The following is a 17,552-nucleotide window of genomic DNA, read 5'->3' on the forward strand; positions in this document are numbered from 1 at the left end:
AATCATAAAATAATGAATCCAGAGAAGGCAGAAAATAGGAACAAAGAACAGATGGGACAAACAAAACAAATAGCAATATGACAGACTTAAATGTAACCATGTCAATAATCACATTAAGTGTAAATAGTGTAAATAACCAGTTAAAAGACAGACATGGCCAAAATGGATTAAAAAAAAAAAAAGAAACTATTATGTTATTCACAAGAAATGTACTTTAAATATACACACATAACACTTTAAAAGAATGAAAAGTGATTTAACATGCTAACACTTATCAAAAAAACTTGGAGTGGTTATATTAATATCAAACTAAGCAGATTTTGAAATAAAGGATGTTACCAGAATAAAGAGGATCATTTTACAATGATAAAAAAGACACAGCAATCCTAAATGTTTATGTCCTAATAACAGAGCTTCAAGATATATAAAACAAAAATGGATAGAACTGCAAAGAGAATGGTAAAATTCACAATAATAGCTAGAGATTTCAATATCCCCTATTTGATTACAAGTAGACAATTAACAAGACATAGTAGACTTGAACACCATTATCAACCAAGTTGACTTATTTAATACTTAGAGAATATTCCACCCAATGACAAAAGAACATACATTCTTCCCAAGTGCACATGAACCATTACCAAGATGGAGCATATTCTGGGCCATAAAACAAGTCTCAATAAATTTAAAAGGATTTAATTCACATGAAGTGTATTCTCTGACCACAATAGGATTAAATGAGAAATAACAGAAATATCTCCTTAAAATCCCCAAATATTTGGAAACCAAACTTCACTTTTCTAAATAACAATGGGCCAATGAAACTATCTCAAAAATAATTTGAAAATTTTTTAAGTGCATGAAAATGAAAACACAACAGAGAATTTGTGGGATACCATAAAATTAATCTTTAGGGGAAAATGTTATAGTACTAAATGCCTATCTTAGAAAAGAAACATTTAAATCAGTGATCTCAGCTTCTATCTTAAGAAATTAAATAAGAGGAGTGGATTAAACCCAAAGGAAGAAGAAAGTGATAAAGATAAAAGATAAAGATAATAAAGATCATAGCAGAAATCAGTGAAATAAAAAACAGAAACACAACAGAGAAAATCATTGAAACCAGAAGCTAGTTCTTAGGAAGCTTGATGATGAACTTCTAGTCAGACTAATTGGAGAAAAAGAGTGAAGACACGAATTATTAATATCAGGATCGAGAAGTAACATCACAACAGACTGTACATGTTAGAAAAATAATAAGGAAACATTATGAACAACTATGCCTATAAATTTGACAACTAGTAAAAAGGCATTCAGATTGGAAAGGAAGAAGTAAAACTATTTTTATTAGCAGATGACATGATCATTTATAAAGAAAATCTGATGGAATCTACAAAAAACTACCAGAAGTAAAAAGTGAGTTTAGCAAGTTTGCAGGATTCAAGATCAATATACAAAAATCAATAGTATTTCTATATACTAGTAATGAACTTTCAGAAATTGAAATAAAAAGATATGATTTACAATCATATCAAATAATATGAAAGACTTAGGGATAACTCTCACAAAAGACCTATTAACAGAAAACTATAAAACACTGCTGAGAGAAATTAACGATGATCTTAATAGCTGAAGATGTATACCTTGTACATGGGTCTGATGACTGGATACTGTTAAGCTGTCAGTTCTTCCCACATTTGTCTACAGATTCAGTGCAATCTTAATGTAAGTCTCAGATTTTTTTTTAGTAGAAATTGACAAGCTGATTCTAGAATTCATATGGAAATGCAAAAACTTAGAATAAATAAAACAATTTTGAAAAGGAACGAAGTTAGATTTTGTTCTGATTTCAAGATGCATTATAAAGCTGTAGTAACCAAAATAGTATACTAGTGGCATAAACGTTGTCTAAAATAGATCAGTGGAACACAATAAAGAGTCCAGAAAAAAATCTACACATATATGGAGAACTGATTTTTGAAAAAGGTGTAAAGGCAATGAATGCAATGGAGAAATGCTAGTCTTTTCAGCAAATGGTGCCAGAACAATTAGATATCCACATGAAAAAAAAAAAAAGAATTTCAATCCATATTTCATGCCATATATAAAAATTAACTCAAAATGAATCATAGACCTAAGTGTAAAACCAAAAACTCTAAAATTTTTAGAACAAAACACAGGAGAAAATCTTTGTGACCTTGAGTTAGGCAAGGTTTACTGAGATACAATATCAAAAGCACAATCCATAAAAGAACATATTGATAAAATGGACTTCATCAAAATAAAAGCCTTATAGTCTTTGAAAGACATTAAAAGAATGAAAAGCAAGCCACAGACTGGTAGAAAATATTTGCATTCCATATAACTCATAAAGTACCTGTATCCAGAATGCATACTGAGAACTCAATACAAGAAAACGACTCAAAGAAATTGAGCAAAAAATTCAAACATAAGAAGATATATTGGTATTGGTGGTAAATAAGCACATGAGTGATGCTCAGTATCATATGTCATCAGGGAAATGCAATTAAAACCATAACGACATAATACTACACAACTATAAGAATGGCTAAAATGAAAAAGACTAACCATGCCAAGTGTGGAAAAGGATGTGAAGGAGCTAAGACTCTCATACACAGCTGGTGAACATTTAAAATAGCACAGCCACTTTGGAAAAGTTTCACAGTATCTTAAAAAGTTAAACATATATCTACCATATGATCTAGCCATTCCACTCCTAGGTATGTAACCAAGAGAAAAGAAAGCATATATATGCTTACAAAGATGAATGTTCATAGTAGTTTTATTTGTATTAATCTCCCAACTAATATAATGTCCATCAATAGGTGAATGGATCATTTTGCAATACATGTGTTTGAAATCATCACATCGTACACCTTAAACTTACACAATGTTATATGTCAAATATATATCAGTAAATTATATATCTGGAAAAAAATAGAAAAAAATACAGGTGAATGGATAAACAATTTAAAGTATAGTCATACAATGGAAAACTACTCAGCAACTAAAAGGGATGGACTATTGATACATGCAACAACATGGATGAATCTCAAAATAATTATGCTCACTGAAAGAAAACAAAAAGATTATCTGTTGTATGACTGCATTTACATAAAACTCTAGAAAATGTAAACTAATCTATTGTGAGAAAAAGCAAATCTGTAGTGGTTGGGTTTATTCACTATCTTGACTATAGTAATTGTTTCATGGGTATTATATATGTCAAAACTTTAAAGATTGTATACTTAAATATGTAAAGTCTATTCTATCTCAACAAAGCTGTGAAAAACAAATGAGCAGAACTCTGCTCTTGTTTAGTCTTACACAAATTAAAGCCATATGTGTGCAATGGAGCACCCTCAACATTTTGGTAGCCTAGGAGAAGAGTACAAATGTTAGGTATCTTAACCCACAGCATATCCCCCTTGTCTCTCCAGGCCAGGCACCATCCAAGTGTCCCTGGCCACCCTCAGATTTAGGGAGCTATCAGTGGGCAGAAGGGGCTCCCGCCGGCCCTCGAAGTAGGCATGGAGTCTGACATCCTGAGCACCGAGACCATAACCTAGAAAGGAGCGCCCAGCTCCCGTGAGCACATCTCCCTACCCTAGCCGAGGGTGTGGTTTGAAGAGGGCAGAGTGGAGGCCTCAAAAACAGTGCTACTCTACAGGAAGATAAGACAAGAACTGAGAGTGCTAAAACTTTATAGCAATTTGACATGGCTGCAACATCCAAGCATAGGATCATTTTTCTAGCAATTCGTGTTTATTGAATTTTACAAAAAGCAATCTGTCCTCGATGGATTGGATACATACAACAATTATTTTTTTAAAAAGATTCTTCACTGCAGGTAACTGAAACATGGCTTTAAAGCATGTGGCTCTCAGCAGAGACCCCTCAATAAGTCTGGGTTTGAATTATGGCAAATGTGGAGCATATTCTGTTAAAAAAAAAGATTTCTGGTCTGACTTTTGTGAGGTTGCAATCACAGTCGGATTGATCCATCTTTATGTCTTTCTGGGTGATTCTGTGTGGAGGACTAGCTGCATTTAAAGTTGTGGGGATTCTGTGTGAATATGATTCCTCTGCAGATGGCTATCATTCCTAATCAGAATTTGAGAAGAGCTGTGGATTTTTAGGGAGGTGGAGTGGGGTAGGAAATATCAATGGAAAAGATTATGGCCTTTTTTGCTTTATATTCATTTGAACATGAAAACACAAGCAGTTCTATTTCTCTGTACACCTCCAGTCCATCTGGAGTCCTCTGAACATAACAAACAGGGCACCTTACCTTGTGCACGCAGGACTTTGCATTCAGGAAAAATAGCTCCACGGTGGTTTTATCCTTTAAAAACGAGATGCTTTCAATGTAAAACCTGAAAAACAGTAACAGAAGTTTATTTCTTCAGATTTCTTTCCTTATCTCAGCATGATTTCATTTCCTCATTTAGTTTCCTAAAAGCCGAGAAAAAATTTTGAGAAACTAGGGGATGGTTACACGTTTTTTGAATCTGCAACATGTATGTACGTATGTGATGTTTGCATATATGCAGATAAAATTTCTTCGTTTTTTTGTGTGTTGGAAGGTGAGTTAAAGTGAAATCCAAAACAGCATCCAACTGCAAACCCAACTTTAGTGGTTTTCAGACATGAGGTGGGTGTGAAGACCCCATGCCTGCCTAGCCCCCATCCACCAGGAGTTTCAATAACACCTTTCTTCTCTCTCATCCTTCCAGGCTTTGGGCTTTCCCTAGGTCAGAAGTCTCGAACTCTTAGTAGTACTTAATTTTGGTCTTTTCTCATGCAAATTAGAGTATTCTGAGCCACACTCTCCCCACCCAGTTTCCTGGACTTTTGCTTGTTCAGTCTGTGTGGCCACAGACTGAAGGTCCTTCACTTAGGAGTCCTGGCAGCCCCATGCAGGAAGGTGGGGGAGTCCTTCACAATTTCTGTTTTCATAATCTCCCAATGATGAAGCTGGCCAGTGCTCTGGGGTGGGAGACTGGGCTAGCCTAGGCCCTGAGGTTTTTCTTAAGTGTTGGAGCCCTAGCTTGATGAATAATGCATGAAGATTCCTAATGCCCCAAGACAGCTCACAGTTTGGGTCCTGGAGGAGAACCTGCTCCCAAAGTGGTGAGAGTCAAGCAAGATAAACCATGGCTAAAGTGGCATGGTGAGCTTGTCCTCAGCTCTGCAAAATCACAAAAGGCCTTGGGCATTTGCTCCACCCCCGCTCTTCAGCAATGACAAAACATTTAATAAATACATAAAACTGAAAAAGGCCATGAAAGATTTTATCACTGAGATGTAAAATCTTTTGAAAAATTCCACCTCTAATGTTGAATCATCAAGGGAAGTTCCAGAAAGAGAATAAATCCTTTATATTGTTACTTACATGGGTTTATCTCACTTTTAAGTGATATTAATGAAGACTGATGAGTGTTAGTTTTGTGAGAAGAGAAAGCTAAGGATTAAGGCAGGGAGAAAAATGAGGAGTTGGGGGAAACAGGCTTTGGAGTCAGAAAGACCTAGAATAGAGAGTACCACTGCTATGTGTGGCCTTGGGCAAGTTATTTAGCTTCTTTGTGTCTTTTTAAAAATGGGTGTTGATTGTACTTAATTCACAGCGTTTGGGGGAGGATTAATTTAGATAATATATGTAAAACACTTAATAAATTTTAACAATTATTAATAAAAATCCATTTTCTGGAATTTAATCCGATGTGGCTTGGTGGAAATGACTTCAGCTTTGAGTCTAAGATAACTTTAGTCTATAGAGAGGGATAATTATGCTTACCAAGGAGTGTAATTTAAATGAGATATACATGAAGTGCCCGTATAGTGCCTGTCACATGATAGGGATTCAAGAAGTTCTAACTATTGTGGCTCAACAAAACTTGCATTAGGTTAGAAAGGCTTAAAGGACTCGATGGGGTTTGAATTATATCTGAAGGCTAGGAGAAAACAGGATTCTGAAGGATATAAAGAATCCAGGTGGGGAAAGTACTGTAGGTAAAGAGCATTTCTTGGGTAGTGTGATAAACATTCATAATCTGGCTTTCACCAAGACAGAATCCGTTATAATCTGGGTATTCTCTCATCAATCTAATTTCTCCTACCCTGGCCACTGCTGGACAAAGGATAGCCACCTGACTTGAAGGTGGCCTGTGAGATGGGCTGGAAAAAGAGAGCTCAGCCCCAAAGAGTCTCCTTATATGGGATAAAGAATGGACAAGCCAATCATGTATAGTCTCTGAGAGAGACAGGTCAAAAGAGAAACAGTGGAGGTAGAGAGAGGTACTAAGCAGAAACCATGAGGCAGGGAAGAAGGACAAGAGTCAACGGCAGGAGATGATGGAACAGAAGCAGAGAGTAGTGAGTCTCTGCAATGGTGGTCACAAAGCAGGAGGCCCGGAGGCCAACTAAGTCCCTTGCATCCTGAAGGAACTTCTGGTTCAACTAGGCGGTGGTGGTGGTTTCCTGCTTTCTTTGCTTTTGCATGTACTTTTATCCCTTTCAACTAAGAAAACATGAGCAGGCTTCCAGGGGGCAGCCTGAAAGGGCAGCAGCAATATCACAGTTAATATTTCCTGAGCTTTTACTTAAGTGCTGGATCACGTGCTAAGTGCTTCCCATTCATTGTTTCATTTAATTCTCACAACAACCCTGGGTGGGATTTATCTATCGCTATCCCCATTTCCCAGAGGCAGAAACTGAGTTTTAGAGATTTGTATACCTGGCAGGGCTAGGTCTTGCTCTGGGACCCTTTGACTCTATAGACAGTGCTCTTAAGCAGAATCTCCTCCTGGCTGCCTCTACTGGTTCATTTGACCAGCATTTATGTGGGAAGCTAAGCCCTGGATAACTCTGTGCAGCTCAATGTTAAAACATAGGCAGTGAAATAAGACCAGTGCAATATTCCCCGTGTTAACACATACACAAGTACGTTTGTTCTCTATTGTTTCAAAAAGGAGAACCAGATCAGTGGACAAAAACAAAAAACAAAAACAAACAAACAAACAAAAACAAAAAACAGTGATAGATTTGGAATTTACCTATGAAACACCTTTTTAAAAGTCATAGGAGTAGTATCAGGAGGGAAATGTTCTCCCTGAGGAAGTGATCTCCTTGCCTACAAAAGTCCCAGGTCATATTAGTGGAACTCAGGGTCGGTGTTCTCTAGAATTGGTGATTCTTTTTTCCTTGCACTTTTAATAACTTCAATATATATCTCTAGCATAGAATTATCTCTAGCAAAGATTGCATTAAAAGCATAACCTCAATGAACTAACAAAATTCATAATAATTCTTTAATATTTAAAATCCAGTCCATTCAAATTTTCCTACCTCCAAAACTTTTTAAAAATTTTGAGTTTGTTTTATTAAATAAATAAAGCTGCATTGGTCTACAGCAGGAGTCACATATGCAAAAAGCTTTAAGGGTCACTGACTGGATGTAAAAGAGCAGAGCACATTCCTTCTACTCAACAAGAGCTCCCTCTCCAAGGTGTGGGCATGTGACCCAAGCTAGATCAGTCAGATTCTTTCACCTTGGAATATATATATACACTTAGAATGACCTAAAGATCAAAGGTGGCTGGAGACGAGTTTTCTGCTAGCAATACCTTGATGAAATTGTCCATTGCTTTCTACTCTCTAGATCCCTGCAGAGGCCTGGGTATCTTTTCTGAGGCCTTGTTAGTTCTGTTTTCCTTCAATTCTGTTAGCCACAATTGTTTTCTATTGCTGGCGACCAAAGAATTCAAAATAATAGAAGGCTTCTATGTGCTAGGGACAAGACAAAGGACTCTACAGGGATCATTTCATTTAATCTTCAGTACAACCAGATGCTGTAGGTAGCAAATTATAAACCCATTTTACAGATGATGTACAGAGCATCTTCCCCAAGCCATAGAGCTGGGAAATGGTGGAGCCATGATTTGAACTTGGGCCTGTCAGGATTTAAAGTTCATATTCCCAACCCATATGATATAGAACGCTTTCCTACAATAACAATGACAATGAAATATAACATGTACACGATGCAGTGGGGCCTAAGAGAAGGATGAAATGAACTCAGCTTATGAAACAAGAGGGAGAAGGCAGCCAAACTGAAATCCATAAGACTAAGTGCCATAAGACACTAAGTGTTCCCTCAGACAGTTGAACTGAGTCTTAAAGAATGTATGAGTTCACCAGGTAACAAAGGTAGGAAGGGCAGTCCAGAGAAAGGGCATATTAGCCAGACCAATCCTCTTGCTAGTCTTTGAGAATTTAAGAAACCATATGCAGGGAGCTGGATGGCTCAGCACCAAATCAACTGTGGCTTGTCCAACTCTGAACAGATACCTTTGTACTAGAAACTGGGTTCACCTGTTTCTGAAGCCCAGGCCCCTGACTATACCTCAGTTCCAGTAAATAGGTCCCTATCTTGTTTCCCACTGTTTTCTGGCGACTTGCCCTGTTGCCTTCTACCTTTCTGCCTAGGCATCCGATTACTTGCTCCCTGAATCCAGGATCCCATCTCTCCTGAAGGGGACCATTGTAATGACTTCATATTTATAGAGTGTATGAAAAGTACAGAGGGTTCTCTGGGAGAATGGCTCCCTAGGCACAGTTATCAGCAAGTACCATAAACTGGGGAAAAAAAAAAAAATCTAGGGCTTCTTCATGAGATGAAATAGACTATCCCAGAATCATAAAATAAAGACCTTTTGTTTTAGCTTTTTTTTTTTTTTGGCAAAAAGATACTGTTTCCTTTCTGCATGCTTACTGTGAACAATTGCACTAAGATTTTGTGAAGATGAAGTCCATGGTTAAATTTTCATTATCAAAGTGAACTCAAGCTTTTTGACGAGGCATATGTTTTGGACAGAAACTTCATATGATATAACAAGTATAATTTTTTGAGAAAAGAATTTGCTTGGGGAGGTTTTGTCTCTACTTTTCGTGCTTCTTCCAGTGGCATTTTTTTTTCTCCCTTCTCGATGGGACCGGTGTTCACCTAACCACTCATCAGTGATAACAGAGCATCATACCTCAACGACATGACAGATGGATTGGAGGGGAGGCAGGCCTGTTAGCCAGATGACAACATGTGCCTGTCAAAAAGCAGAACACTCTGGTTGTTTGGAATGGGCTGTCCATTAAGTCTCTTACATGTAGGTGGCCAATATTTTCATCATGGTCAAAGTCAACACCATGGGTTTGGGGAGATACTAATTTGAACCCCAGCTCTACCACCACTGTTGAGTCTTGGGGACTTGGGCCAGCTTCTTGGCTTTGAAGTGTCACTTTCCTCACTTGTTCCACAAATCAGAGAAATGACAGATGTTATAAAGGTGTTCAATATAGTGGATGGCATGTAGCTCAGCAGTCAATGAGTAGTGGTGATTATTACTGTACTATGATTATTCCTCTAATGACAGTACTGTACCAAAGGCATTGACTTAGTTGGGAACTCCTTTAAAGCTTTAACTATAAAAATAAGAATGGAAACTCCAGGTATCTTTCCTAAATTCCTTCCTTCAAGGAAACGAAATGCTACAAAAGTGCCCGTTTTGACACAGAATGGGAAAAACGAATGCTCTTCCGACCATTTATAACTTTTTCTCCTCGACTGAGTATATTTTCTTTGTTTTCTTCACTATGTCTGAGTGATATCTTCCAAGAAGGTGAATTGGCAGGAGTTGCTCAATTACTTCATACTCTGAACAATGCTGAGTTTGTGACCTGCATCCAGTAAGGGCTAAATTAAACTGCCTCATTCCAGGTTTCATTCAGCTGTTGTGGGTAATTTAGTCATTCACTGAAGCCACCTGCGTAAACAGATTTCGATGAGATCCTAATCCACATTCTGAGCTGGAAGATCTGTTTATTGCTTGTAATGACCCTGCAAGAAGATCTCTGTTTATTGCTTGTAATGACCCTGCAATATTATAGTCTCATTTTATAATGCATGCTGAAGATAGCAGTGTAATTTAAGTACATTTCACTTTCTCCAAGCGCATCACTTTCTCCAAGCTACTACGCAGTGCTTGTGGGAGTCCCATAAGTTCCCTTTCATCTCCGGGAGGAGTGCACCCCTGGTGAATTCCCCAAGGGAAGCACTATTTGTTCCTACAACACGCTCCCCTGCCAGGAAAAACTCTTTCTTATTTCCGAATTTCCAGGCATAGCCAGGGGAACGAGAGAGTGCCCTCCAGGTAAGCCTGTAAAAACCTGCCCGGTTGCTCCTCTCCCACAAAGCCATTCTTTCTGAATCTTCCAGAGAAGGGCTGGAGGCCCAGGAGGGGAAGGGCCTTGCTCTGACCTGTCCAAAAAGGGAGGGAGTCTTCAGCCCCAGGCAGTTATGAAGTGTCAGAGACACATGGTAAATTCCTTGCGCCTGCTTCTTCCCTTCATAACTGCAAAACAGCCTGCTCCCTTACTCCGTGATAAAGTAGGGACAAGTGCTCTGAGGAGGCAGGAAGAAAGACAGGAGAGGCAAGATGGATACGGAGGTGAGGGCTGGGCCTGGTGAATGATGAAGACAAACAATGAGATTCCTCCAACTGGTGTAAAAGCAAATGGGTTAGCCCCAAGCCAGACAGCCCCAAACCTTCCATATTCAAAGGCTGTATATCACATTATGGAATGTTTCGCCCACTGAACATGTGGTCGAGGTAGTCTCTGTTATTTATATCATAAAAATAGTTAACATTTATTGTTATTGTTATAACATATATAACACGTATAATCCTCTAACAACCCCCTATACTACCTTCCTGTAGCTCCAACTCCATTTTATAAGTGAGGAAACAGGCCCCATAGAGGGCGTCAAGAGCCACACAGCTAATAAGTGGAAGAGTTGATGCAAACGCCCTGGTTCTCATTGGGTGGGTGGGGTGCATTTGGTAATGTCATTTTTTGATTGTCTTGATTTGGAGGGTGTTACTGGCATCTTGTGGGTGGAGGCCAGGGATGCTGCAAATATCATACAGCACAGCATGGCTCCCTACATGAAAAGTTATCTGGTCCAAAATGTCAATAGTGCCGCTATTGAGAAACCCTATACTAAAGGCCAAGCTTTTAACTTCTGCATGCTACAGCTTTTTTCATCCTTCAAAATACTAATTCTTTCCTTTTGCCCTTTTGATGTCACCTTTAGGACAGATTACAGAGGAGAGTGAATAGATTCTCACCAAAGATGTCTGATACTGGATCAGGGAGCACACTGAGAAATATAATCCTGCGAGGAACTGGAATCAAGATTAAGCATGAGTTTTAAGGATTCTGTGTCTTTCTAGAATTCTCATATAAATTAAGAATGTTGAATCCTCAAAGATGGAGGCTGCTAACCAATTGTCTCAAAGTTCAAGAATGGGTTAGGCCATTTAGGAAGTTGTGGTTGGTATTAGGGCAACTGACAGGATCATTTCCTGGTTCTGGGTTATTGTGCATTCAGATGGGAGTGTGGTGGGTGGGCAAAGAGCGCTGGCTGATTCCTACACATCCTCAACTCTCCTCTGTTGAACCTACAGTAGGAGGAATCAGTAATTTCTGTTTTTTTTTTTTTTAACACATTCTTGTCCTCTCCCTATTATAAATTACCTACTCTTTGATAACTTTAAAATATTTTTATTTTAATGGCCATCCAGTTACAAACATTTTAGCTTTTCTTCCTTCTATCACTCCTCACACTTGCATAAAAATATCGCTCAAGTAATATTTTCATTGCAGGAAAAAAATATATAGACAAGCATAAATAAATAAAAAGCATTTCCATAATCATTCTACCCAGAGATTAAATACTGTTAACACTTTTAACTTTTTTCTATCCATCTAAATATTCGATATAAGTGTAACCATGCTGCATATATTACTTTGTGGTCTGCTTCTTTTTCCTAGAATATGCTGAGAGCATCTTTCCATATTAATAAATCTCTTTGTTTACCAATCTTTATCTGTTGTATCGCAGTCCATTTATTTGGTTCTCTTAAAAAATAAGAAGGTCGAATGATGGGGTCTCACGGGTTGTAGTCATGATGCTTCCTTGAATTAAACCCTTTCTAAGGCTGAATGTACCATAACCAGGCCAGGGAGTACTGAAAAGGCACTCAGCAGTCTTTCAAAGACTTGGTGTTGCAGCAACTATGAAAGAAAGACAGCAGTTTTCCCCCACATTTCCCCCTAGAACTTTCCACTAATGTGGTCAGTTCTTAGCTTTTGAGTGGCATAGACGATGCTTATGGGTAGCTCTGAGTGGCCACTTATAGGCCTAGGGCATAGCAAAGGTGACTTGGAAAGAGGAGACGGTAAAGAGGGGAGGAGGAGAGGGAAGACCAGAAATAAAGTAAAAAAAAAAAAAAAAAGAGGTATTCAGAAGAATAAGTGGGGTGAAAGACTCCAAGATCTTGGATTTGCAAGGAGCTGGGTGGTACCAGTCTGAGCTACCTCCTATTGCCCTCTCATGAGGAAATGGGAGCTTTTCCAATGAGGTCACGCCAAGTCCCTGTTCTCTGATTTAAATGCTTGCTCACTCACTATCAAGCTTTTCAAATGCTCACATCTGGGCTGCATTACCAAAGAGGCCCATGTGTTTGCAGAAGATAATTTACAACAGCAGATAACGACCCCTGCCTGGAGAAGTCCACCAGCAACCTGGGGGAGTTGGGACTCACATGGAAATAGAGAACTGGTTAAATAAATTATGGTGCATAAATAAGTTATGGGGCGTCTATACACACATGTGTCATGCATGTATTTAGCACATATAATTGTGATTTTTATAACTAAAGAAAAGACAACAGTTTAATTCTGCAATTCATAAAGGGAGAACTAAGTGTCCACACCTTAAATGTTTTCCTTCCTTTCTGAAGCAGCAGCATGTGTTTCTGAGCTGCTCCCTGCATCCGGTGGGGATAATAACCAGGAGAAAGTCTAACCCACCTAAATCTGTAGGACCCCAGTGCTTAGCTCAGGAATCAATGAGGCAGTATTTAGCCCAGTGCCTGCCATAGGGTTAATGCTACATTTCAGCTGAAAGGAAACTTCTTGAGAGCAAAACTGTATGGTATTTTCCTTTTTCATAAATGCTATAATAAAAAAATGATATTTTATTATGTGTGCATAATACTTTGCAAAATCATTTTGTATCTCTGGACTACTTACTTCTCACAACCAACCTGCATTCACCATTGCATTCACTGTATCAGAATCTGGGCCAGGAATGTGGGTGATTTGGGAGATTTGGAGGTTGGAGGAGTGTGACTATAGTTTAAAAAATTTCCCAGGATGATTCAGCTATGACCCCCAACCTCCACCCTTGGAGAAGCTCTGAAATAAATGCAATATACTTTTTCATCTAATCTCTTTTATAAAGTGACCAACTGTTCACTGTAAAAATGCCATAACTTACTGAACCTATCTTCATCGTTGGCATTTGGATACTTCTAATTGTATGCATAAAAAATAAGAGAGACCCTGTAATGGTCTCTCTTTTATCTCTCTGGATAAAGGATTTCCACTGTGGGAAATCCTTTATCCAGAAGCATTAACTACTTAGTGGCTGCACACTTCAGTGTCCATGAACAAGGGGCTTGGCACCCCATGTTCCAGTACAGGCAGCTATACTTGCTGATGGGAGAGGCAATGATCCTGATATCAAAAGAGGTCCTCTGTATTTCCAGAGGCTCTTACATAGTGATCAAATATCCAAACAGAACAAAATGCTGTTTTTGGTTCTATTCTTCAGCGACTAAACAAACGTTCAGTCACACAGGCAACCTAGAGGGTTGGTGGTGGTGTTTATTGGGATATAAGTGTATCACCAGCAGTTCTGTTTTCTCAAAAGAGGAGGCCAGAGTCCCTCAGAAGGCAACTGACTTCACTGGGTGTGTGGCAACCACATTTGTAAGACCTCCAAAAAAACTACATTCCACTCAGTGACCTGGGTCAGTTTTCTTAATTCTTCGGTGTGTGCTTTTGCTTGATCATTTCTTTAATTAAATTGGAGTAACAACAAGTACTTAATTGAAATAATAACAAAGACTATTATGATCTCATTATACTGTTAGAAGAATTAAGTGAATTAAAAACTTGATAAGGGTTTTAAACATGAAGTAGTTAAGGGAAAGTCATGCCAAGTGATTATGGGACACTCTCGAGATAATATTCTAAGTAAGTGCTGAAACTCATGAACAAGCAGCAGGCTACTCCGGCATCTCAGGAACCTGCTCCGAAAAGATAGGGCGGCTTTATGAATGACTGTACAGAAGGGAAGGCAGAATTGTCTTCCCTGGCATTTTGAGACCAAAAATAAACCAGATATTAGCTGTCAAAGAACTAGTACACAAATCTGGTTACTACATACAAGGTACTTGTTAAATTCTCCAAAGACATAATGCTTTCATTGAGAAGTTATGCTACATAAACACTACATGTGTGCACAGAGATGAGAGTGCAAAGGTATTAACTGCAGCTTACGTTTTAGTGTAAATAATTGGAAGCAGCCTAAATGCTTAACAGGAGACTGGATTGCTAAATTATGGAAGCTCAAAGAAATAAAGTAGATCTTTATATACCCAATAAGAGAGTTCTAAACAAAAAAATAAAGTCAGTTACCAAACAACTTATTATCCTTATTTTTCTCTAAGAAGGGGAACGAATTGTGGGTAGAGGTGAAAAAGAAGGCTGGCAGAGAGTAATTTTTACTTTTTACTCTATACTTTGATGTAGTTTGAAATGTTTATAGTCATAATATAATTCTTTATGAAAAAAATGATTCATGTTAAGCCATTTTCCCTACATAATACACAATTAAAATTTCTCTATTCTCTGACCCCTACTTAATTACTAATATGCATTTTTTTCCCCATTGCTTTCTGGCTCATGTTTGTTCTTTGTTCTCATGTCTTTCTGGTTCATGGACACTGAAGTGTGCAGCCGCTAAGTTTTTTCTCCATTTTCGTGGATAAAAGCACTCACATTCTTTCCAAGAAACTCTTATATTTTTTTAAAGGATTTCTGTACATTTTCCATATCAGCTATGCTCCTGGACAAATCATGATTATGCTACCTGCTTCATGGGGTTTAAAAATATGATTTGTGGTGGTAAGAAAGAAATTTTCAAACCAGATTTCAAAGCAGAAAGCAAACGACAAATTGGAGGTTGTCAACACTTTGTTTACTGAATAAGAGGAAGCTACCATCCACAATTCGCCATCAATTCATATATAAAAAGATCCTTTAAAAAAAAAAGGTAGGACATCTTATTACCACATTTTTGTATTTCATGGAGCACACTGAAGTTAAAAAAAAAAACAACTGTGGAAATCAACATGATTTTGCCAGGTAATCATAGTATAAAAGCCCCAAAAAGGAAAAATAAGAAACTTCTATATCATGTCAAAACAAAGCAGATTTCAACGTCCAAAAAAATAACATAAACTCAGAATATAGGAATATTCTTCAGGTTGATTGAGCTTTATGAAAACATATTTAGATTTATCATAAATCTATCATAGCAGCTTATTTTATATTGGCTTCAGACCAGGAAAACAAAAATTTTCATCAAATTCAGGATACTGGGGAGAGGGGCTTTCAGCAAAATTGGTAATGTTTTATTTCTTAAGCTAGGTACAATAACTCAGTGTTACTATTCATAACATTTTATTTATCTTAGAGTGTAAATAATTAATGTAAAACGATATTTCCAACATGGGCTGGTTTTAAGAAATCATTAATTGAGTTAATACATCCATTTCAGGAAGAAATAATTGAGGTCCATATGTATGGTTAAGAGACTTGCTCAAGCAGAACTCAGAGAACAAGGACTCCATGCATTGTACCCAGCAGTCTCTCTGAATGCAAGCTGAATTCAGATTTCTGCACTGTTAAGATCATTCTTTCAGTGAGCATTTGTTTGCATTTTATCTTCTATTCATATTAAAGATGTAAAATGTATAAATTCCATTACTTCTATAGTCTCTAGAAAATAAAATGTAATAACAAATGTTTGCCATATTTCAAATATAAAAATCAAAAGTATGCTGAGTCAGAAACAGACTTATGTATTAAAATATATTACCTACCTTTTTTCAGCTTTAAATTGATCATGGGGCTCAAACTGAGCATTTGAGTAATAAAGGAAGGTGATTCTATACTTCATCTTCAAAGAAAATAGTTCTACATTGTATCTATGGTAACTTGGTCCCCAGACTAAGAAAGCAGAGAATCTCTTTCACATACTAATGTTTTGATAGGACACTTCTTTTATTTTCTATCTCTCATCGCCAGAATTTTTTCTTTTTTTAAAGGGAGGTGGGGATGCTCAATGTGTCTATGGATACATACCTCACAGCAAACTGCAAAATGGTTGGGCCTGGTTTCTTGGGCAAATCATGGTCAAGAACTCGGTGATCTAACTGTAGCCAGTTCTGCTGACCTCTGTGAGAACAAAGCAAAGTAAAAGGATTAAACAGAAAATCAGAAGAAGGTTCGATATTACACAGTGTTGGCGAAGCTGTGGAGAAAGTTACTCCAATATGCTGATAGTAGGTGTATAACCTGTTACAATCAGTAATGAAGACAAGTTAGCAATTTACACCAAAATTATAAAAGCACCTGCCTCTGAACCAGCATTTCCATTTCCAGGAGTTTATGAAGATAAACTTGCACATGTGGAAAATGGCCTACATATAAAGTCACTCACTGAAACGTTGCTTGTGATAGCGAAAAGGCACAAAACAATCTAAATGTCCAACAGGGTATTGTTTTAAAAAATGAATTTAAACTGAGTGTTGAAATACAATACAGCCATATGAAAGATTGAGACTATCTTTATAACCTTATTTTGAACAATTTCTAAGATATGATGTTAAATAAAAAAGCAAGATGCATAACACTGAGTATAATATATCACTATTTAAAAAAATTAAAAGATATATATATATGCATACATATAAATATATAAATATATATATCTGAGAGGATAAACAAGGAACTCTGCCTTTAGAAGTAAAAAACCAGGTGACATTAAATATATTAATCTTTAAGTTCTTATTAAATATGAAATCTGAAATATTTTAGATAGTCATGAAGAAGAAAACTTCTGGTCATTTAATGAAATCAGACAGACACAGATAACAATACTATAGCTTTCTTAAAAGTACAGATTTGAACACCTCCTGGGTGCTGTTTCTGTATATATATTATGGACTTTCTAATATTTAAGCATACATATTTCTTTATCTACTCAACAGACTCACCAAGTTCATGGCTATGAATAGTTCTTCCTAAATTTTGACCTCCAAGAGATGCAAATGTTGATGATACTGTGGCTCAGGACTGCTTACATGACTTTTCCAAGTTTTTCAATTAGTTGATCAGTTTTGGACTGTAAATTCCCAGAGGGCATAGACTCTATTATGCTCGTTGGCATAAAACTTAAGAACATGCTGATAGCGGCGGGGTGTCAAATTCTAACAAAACCTGTAATGGGCCAGAAGACATTTGCCAACCTATTTTTGTCTTTCAGTAAACAATTTTTT

The 17,552-nt window shown here is 37.4% G+C and overlaps 1 protein-coding gene across 1 annotated transcript in view; it reads right to left on the reverse strand.

Annotated features, from left to right (window-relative positions):
• Window positions 1–17,552, reverse strand: part of FRMD4B (FERM domain containing 4B) — a 165,605-nt gene that overhangs the window by 87,249 nt on the left and 60,804 nt on the right. The window contains exons 4-5 of the mRNA XM_011358508.2: window positions 16,357–16,449; window positions 4,313–4,397 (exon numbers count right to left, since the gene is read on the reverse strand). Of these exons, the coding sequence (XP_011356810.1) occupies window positions 4,313–4,397; window positions 16,357–16,449 (178 nt within the window). The remainder of the gene's footprint in view (window positions 1–4,312; window positions 4,398–16,356; window positions 16,450–17,552) is intronic.

The sequence above is a fragment of the Pteropus vampyrus genome, unplaced genomic scaffold (genome assembly GCF_000151845.1).
Source record: "Pteropus vampyrus isolate Shadow unplaced genomic scaffold, Pvam_2.0 Scaffold41, whole genome shotgun sequence".
NCBI lineage: Eukaryota > Metazoa > Chordata > Mammalia > Chiroptera > Pteropodidae > Pteropus > Pteropus vampyrus.